The following is a 7407-nucleotide window of genomic DNA, read 5'->3' on the forward strand; positions in this document are numbered from 1 at the left end:
AGCCACGAGAGGCTGCCGAGCGAGCACGCAGAGCCCCAAACGGCCACGTTTCCACCTACGAGGTCCAAGCTCACACTTCAATAAACAACTCTTGAAATCCAACAAGAAAGAAATTTTATTGTTACAGGAGAGCCCAGCTTTGGCACCCAAAGGCAGGAACAGTGCGGTAGGAGCTCATGCCCTTGCAGGGGCCAACACGCAGGAGAAGCGTCGGGAAGAACACAACCGACACCAAGCACTGGAACTTTAAACATGGGAACTACCAACATTTAAGTACTGAACCGAAAAAAAAAAAGTTTTTAAAGCCTCAGAGCTGGGAGGAAGTTCATACTGACAAGATTAGTCATTTACAAAGCAGAGAGAGATGTGGGGGGAAAAAAAGAAAACAAATGTAAGCATATCGCTTTGCCAAATCTCTTCTTCCCAGAAGCTCTGGGGCAAGGTGCTGCCTCTCTTCCACAAGGGACCAAGTGCAAACGTTTGAAATGAAGTGATTCACAGCGTGGACAATTAAAACACATAAAAATAGCCCCTGACAGGATGATCCTGCCTTTGAGAGCACCCGGGCAGAGCGAGCTGTCTTTGCAGCAGCCTGTCAGGTTGGGATTCATTCTACAAAGGCTGCAGCCGTCGAGTGGAAAACTCCCAGTCCCGGCTGTTTCTAAGCACTTGTGATGGGCTGCGCCGCTTCTGCCAAGCGCATAAGACCTAAACCTCACAGCTCTAACTCGAGCCACGAGGTTCCTTGGTTTCTCTCACATGCGGTTTCCATCTGCTGCAGCAGTCTTGGGTACCACGAGCTGGAAGGCCTCGCCATGCCAGCCCCTGCAGCGCAGCCTTCCCTGCTGCTAGAGTTCCAGTCCCTCTTTGAAAAGAAAAATCAGGTTTTTGCACCGAGGGTCTTGTGGGTCCCAGCTTTAGAGGATTCCAAGCTTTTTCATGGTCCGCCAGCGATCCTTGATCATCACCGCCGTGCGGTTCTGGAAGGGGTATTTCTGGCAAATGGCCTTCCACCTGCCTTCTCCAAACTTCTTCACGCCGTCCTTGATCCACTGGCTCTCTTGTACCGTCCACTTCTACAAAAAGAGGAAGCAAGCAGGGCGCTGTGAGCACAGAGGGTGCGTCCAGGGAGGAGCTGCGCTTGGCAGAGAACCGCACCAGAGCTCCTTCTTGGTGTGTGAGCTCCTGTCACCTGCGCTAGTCATGCAGGAGAGGCAGAGGTGTCTTGTCGACAGCACACATGACACCAAATCATCAGACACACTCTCATCGCTGTTACGAAGGAGAAAGGCGCTCACCTCGCACACAAGCTCAGGAGCAGTTCTCTTTCCAACACGTGATACCAACCACGTAAAAGAGGAGTTACCTTCTGATGCGACAGCAAGTATCAGAGGCACAAAGTGCTCCCTGCCTACGCCCCGCCTGACAGCACACGAGTCGAACGTTAAGAAAAAATAAAAATAAAATCTGGAAGTTCAGGTCTCCTAAACTTTTTTACTGGAGGGAAAATGTAAAGTAAGAGCAGAAAGCAGTTACTGGGAACAAAGTGCTATGTCATGCAGCACAGCAGCTATCTCCGAATCACAGACTCATTCTGGCTGGAAAAGACCTTTAAGATCATCAAGTCCAACCGTTAACCCAGCACCGCCAGGCCCACCATCCTCCTGTGAGCAGGAGTGGGATTTACTAGCACCAAAGTCAGGACCTCTTCCCCAGTGCATGTGTCCCTCACTCAAAATAAGAAGCTGAAACTCCAACACGTGGGCAACAAAGCACAGCCTGTGAATGACAGGCTGCTGAGGGAGCCGAGCAGCGATCCTCACCGACGTTACTTCAAATTGTTTGTTAGTTTGCTTGTACATACGGACACATCCCGATTTCAGGTGTTACTGAAAAGACTCAAGGGCTCTACGTTACCTGTTTCTTGGACCCAAAGATCGTGCTGTTGTGGCTGTTTGTCTCTAACGGCACTGAAAAGCAAAGCAAGAGGGTTACACTTCACTCTAACTCAGGAGGTGCAGACCTCCTCGGCCTTAACGGAGCAGCCAGCCCACAAGAGCATCCCGCGCCACACAGGAAAACCCAATTCCTTTATCCACCCCTTTTCTGCAGCTATAGCATGCACAGCCTTTCTGTTTCAAGCCCCAACTGTGTTATGTGAAAGCTTTCTGACAAGATCTGTTTTGTTTTCAACCAGCCAATATGTCACGAACGGGAGCGTCCATCCAGGATGCAGCCACGCTAGAATGAGACACCCATTGTCTCCTCCCTTTCACCGGCTAAGCCGCGTATCTGGCTCCAAAGGGGCCTCCACTGGAAAAACTGATCTAGCTGAAAAGGGAAACTAAAACCTTTATTTCATGGTGCCAAAGTGGGATCGGGGAAGGAGCTGTGTTTCCAATATTTACAGCCTGTAAGCTAAGCACCATTAGTCTGAAACCTGAAGAGGGCTTCTGGGCATGCGTTTCACATCAGAGGTACAAAGAACGAACATTTTGCAGCTGGGCAGCTACCGATTTTCTTGGGCTTGTGGGATGTGTGGTTTCAAAATTCAAGACACCAGTAAACAAGCCTTGAAGCCAAGACTATCATCAATTAACACCTGCAACAGGAACTCTCTTCTTACCCGCATCTGCAAAGAGCTCGTCCTCGTCACTCCAGCTGTCCTTTTCTTCTTCACCATACGAGCTGTTCCACCTTCCTTTGAAGGACCTGAAAGCAGGCAAGTATTTACTTTGGCTGCTGGCAAGGGAGAATGTTTTAAAGGGAGAAGGTGCAGGGACACTTGGATCACAGCAAGGCAAGAAGCATTTTATTTTGTAGCCAGCATTCACAACAATTAAGCACTTGGAGCAAACACGCACACACAGCTGGACTTCCCAGGCCTCTGTGTGCGGCACAGACCTGCCAACAGCTCAGAGGAGAAGCCGTCAGCCTTCCCAAGCCGCGTTTCATTCTTGCTGTTTCACTACCAACACTACCAAGGTCAACCAAGCGACAGAGGCCTCTTGGTGCGATCGAGTGCCTCGAGGCTGGCTCCTCCTTCCAATCCTGAAGCACAAACTTGGCGAGATGAAATTCAGTCTGCACAAGGTTCACCCCTGGCTGTCACATCCCATGTAAATGAAGCTGTTTATCGTCACAGGAAAATAATCTCTAAGTCTAACTTCAAGCTGTCTCTTTCCTGCATGTAAACATTTGAGAACTAGCTACCAGCAGAGCCACACATGATGATATTTCCAGACAGATGTCACTAGCACCGCTTCTACCACAAGCCCTGACACGTACAGGCTTCAAGACAAGAGACCCACACGAGTGGCGCAGGCAAGAAATCATTTTCCAGCTGAAATGGGAACGAGCTCGCTCAGCAGCAGAGCAAAAACTCGAGAACTGCTCGAGCCAGTGTCAGCCTGACGTTTATTAACTAGAATTTCCTGCTGCCATGCAACTTTACTAGGCAAAAAAGAACAGCTACAGACATTTAAGCAAGAAGCTCTGTTTGCCCTCATTACAGCCTACAGGAGATACAAGTCTCTTACCAGCGTTAATTTTAGACTTTTCCAGTAAGCCTACTTTGCCATTTTCTGTGGGCAATCCTTATAAAAAGGAAAACCCCTAACATATCCCTACCTCCTGCCACAGTCACTTCAGGCACAATGAAAGCGACAACTCATCAACAGGCAGAAAACTACAGCCAGGGAGTTTCTTAACCAAGAAAGGAGAGTTTAATCTGTTCTGCAGGATGCCCCTACGATCTCTTTCCATCTGCAGCACCGCTAACCAGAGCTTGGAGAAGCACGCGTTACCTGCGAGATGCACACTGGAATCGCTCATCGCAGTGCCCGACTCACTGCCTGTGCAAGCCGGATCGTTCTCTCCTCCCTGTTACCCAAACAGCAAAGCAGAAGGACAGGAGAGCGTTTACTCTGCCCGGTTCCATGTACGCTAACCGTCAACGCACGCACGGATCAAGATTTTTGTTTCTCGCGCTACCGCTCGTCAGCTCCAAGCCAAAAGATCGAGTGCAGGTTAGAATATACCACAAGAGACGGGCTTCATACTTGACACTCTTAGGAGGTTCGGGCTGGCCTTGCGGTTTCTGAACGGGTCTGGAGGCAGAAGATACAACTGGCTCCTGGGAAGAGTCTGGGCTCTCACTCGACTCGCCGAACTGACTGTCTTGCCCCATGACCAGTTTGCTTATGGTCAACAAGCGTTTGCCCTTATGGGGTATTTCAGGAGGGTCTGAGATCTCAGAATCTTGATTCTCCTCTTCGTGCCGTCTCTTGGTTCTGTGGGATATAGAAGGAGACAGTTGCTTGGGGTAAGAAAAGTCTGTTTCATCCAGTTTTGTGAAGAGCTCATTGGAATCCTGGGAGTCCAACAGGATCTTGAAAGCTTCTCTCAGAACAGAAATCCCGTAGGTGGTTACAGTTCCGGAGGGCTGCCTACAAAATAAACAGAACTGAGCAGGTTGGGAAAGATATCACCGAGGTGGCTCCACTTCACCAAAATCAGACCCTCCACAACTAACCCCAGGGTGCAAATAACATCTACTGGGGAGGGCACACCCTGCCCCTAAACAGGTTCTGTGACAGCAAACCTTCTAGGAGCCACCGCCCGCCCTCCCTAGCTTACAGAAGTACTAGGTGCCTTCAAAAAAAACCAATCAAACAAACAACATTTTAAACATTTTTACTGTGATCCAGATAGTGATAGCCTGGGGTGCTTGATTGGGCTGGTGTTCGGGGAAGTTAAAAGCTGCCTCGACAGAGTAAACTACCGCTCAGGAAGAGAAGTGCTGTCACACTCCATCCACAACGCAGAGCCAGGTTCCTCTGCCCACCTTTCCGAGCCCCTGAAGGACTCTCTGGGCTGTTCTGGAGCTGCTGCTGGCTTTTCAGATATTTCCATAGGCTCTGAAGAATTTTCCAGGATGTCAGTGGCTGCTGTTAGATGTTCAGGAGTTGCTGCTGGGTCAGGAGCATCTTCCATCGGTTCAGGAGCTGCCGCGAGGCCGTCTGAGCCTTCAGCAGGGCTGGCAGCGACCTCTTGATCTTTTGCTGCTTCTGCAGCGCTGGGAGCTCCCTCCTGGTCTTTTCCTGCTTCTGCAGGGCTGGGAGCTCCCTCCTGGTCTTTTGCTGGTCCTGCAGGGCTGGGAGTTCCCTCCTGGTCTTTTGCTGGTCCTGCAGGCTCTGGAGTTCCTGCTGGGCTCTTTTCCCTTCCCAAGGGCTCCAGAGTCTCTGCCTGGTCTTTTGGCCCATTTACAGGCTCAGGAGTCGCCACTGAGTGTTTTCGTTTTCTGGTATGTTCTGAATTCAAAGTCTTTTTCATTAACTTGGATAGAAAAGAAAGCACAAAACCATTATGAGGATGTTTCTTCGCGCTGCCATCCGGTTTTCATCCCCTCCCAAAGGTGTTTTACGCCACTACTTGCGGTTCAGACTCATGGTTCACACCTATCCATTAAAACTTGTGACACCCATGGAAAAACCGCATAAACCTCTTAGGAACAAACTCCATTTAAAATATTTTAGATTCAACCCACCGTTAATTAGGTGCCTAAACTCTTAACTTGTTACTTGCACAGAAGCCAAATTACTGTATTTCTTTGCCACGTGGCAAAGTAAGTGTCAGTTCTCCCCAAATCTGCCCCTTGTGCCATGCTCCTCTGCCCCCCGCTGGGGCAGAAGCGAGCACAGGGTGGAAGCTGGAAAAGCAGGGCAGGCGCGTACCGTCAGCAGCAACGGCTCCGAATCGTCCACATAAACCTTCAGGAACTGAAACACGTTCTGCTGGAAGTTCTTGTAAGAGAAGTTCTGGACTGTTGGATGATCAGAGTTCTTCTCCCGGATGACAGCCAACAGCTCGTTCCTCTTTTTCTAGGAGAGGGGTAAAAATGCTCTGAATACATACAACGGTGTAAAGGACAACCGCAGAAGCTGGGGTCTGGCCTTTTCTATTCGACATCCTCTGGGCACAACTTCTTTACACTGACACAAGGCTGGGAAAAGGCTGGAGGAAGAGGAGAACCACCTTGTTTCCGCAGTTAGGACTGCCTACAGAGACAGGAACAGGGACGCGTTTGGCTTTCGGAACCTGCCTTTCATAGGAACTTGTGCTTGAGTTTGCCTGGAAGGCCCGTGAAGATACGTCACGGAATGTAAGAGGGAGCTTCCAAGTGCCAACTGAGATGCTCTAGAAACACGTAACCTGAGGGTCCATCGTTCACAGAGAACTCTCTCCACTTTGTCACTCTGACCCTTTCTTCTTGTTCAGGTTTCCCCAAGACATGCCGCTCGGGTAAAACCTTTCAACACCTGCATTACAGGTCACAAGTGCCAACACCCCGTGAGACGTATCGCACCAACCGCTTTTCACACCGGCGCAGACTCACCTGGGTTTTGGACTCCTTCCCCATATGCCTCTTGACAATTTTTGAAGCTTTCTCAAACTCTCCGTTCTTGATGCAGACGATGACAGCCTAGAGAAGAAAACAAATACCGGTTTCTCTGCTGACACGGAACCAATCGCACTCTCCAGAGCAGCGCTGGAAAAGCGCGTTATCGTAATCAAGCACAGCACGCTGGTAACAGCTTAACACCAACTTACACACAGAAGTGACTTCTACCAATTAACTGGTGAAGCAGCAACATGCTGACGAGCCAAGTCTGCAGCCAAATCAGTCCTAACGACAGTTTTCTACAAGTGAGGCAATCCCCACTGCCATTTACACAAGACCTTTCTGAGACAAAGGCTGAACAGAGTATTTATGAGGGAAAAAAAAAGGGTCTTACAGCTTCCTTCACCATTCTCTGAAGACTTTCCATTGTCTTCTCAGCCACAGAAAATTCTCTCTGAATGAGCTCCAGGACATCAATCGCCGATTCAAGAGGGGTGAGCTCCAACTCTTTATCGAAGGTGCAATCTACAAGAATTCACAGCCGTTGGTTTGCGAGGTGTTCACAGCAACACCTCGCAGACAAACAGTTACTCGTTTGGTTTGACTGCAAATTTTAGAGCTTCTGAGGATGAACGATAAGAAAGTGAATGGCAGACTGACTGCCAAGCATCTCACCTGTGCGAGATCTAGCCCCAGGCACAGAAAACTACAGAAGCACCATGTGTCTACAAATAACTGATCTGGAGGAGCACTGTGGGAGCTATGAGGTAGCAGCACAGCCCTGGAGCTTGGGTTCAAGCACCCTGCTCCTGGCTAACGGCAACAGCCTTTCACTTGCCACGGCAGGGTGATGCAGACACCAACTGCCACGCTCCATGATCCCTCACCCTCAGGGGTGAGCTCCTGGAGTTTAACAGTTTCAACCCAGACCTGTGCTCGGTGCAGAAACGGCTCCTGGGAATTTAACAGTTTCAACCCAGACCTCTGGTCTGTGCGGAAACGGC

The 7407-nt window shown here is 49.8% G+C and overlaps 1 protein-coding gene across 1 annotated transcript; it reads right to left on the minus strand.

Annotated features, from left to right (window-relative positions):
* Positions 1–917: 917 nt before the first annotated feature.
* On the minus strand, positions 918–6928 carry TERF2 (telomeric repeat binding factor 2; the record flags this gene model as incomplete). The annotated part of the gene is made up of 8 exons (XM_009866400.1): positions 918–1076; positions 1918–1970; positions 2627–2712; positions 4062–4448; positions 4847–5337; positions 5736–5882; positions 6398–6484; positions 6798–6928. Coding segments are annotated over 8 exons (1541 nt in total), but the record flags the coding sequence as incomplete, so codon positions are not given.
* Between the last annotated feature and the right edge of the window lie 479 nt (positions 6929–7407).

Source organism: Apaloderma vittatum, unplaced genomic scaffold (assembly GCF_000703405.1).
Source record: "Apaloderma vittatum isolate BGI_N311 unplaced genomic scaffold, ASM70340v1 scaffold33013, whole genome shotgun sequence".
Classification (NCBI taxonomy): domain Eukaryota; kingdom Metazoa; phylum Chordata; class Aves; order Trogoniformes; family Trogonidae; genus Apaloderma; species Apaloderma vittatum.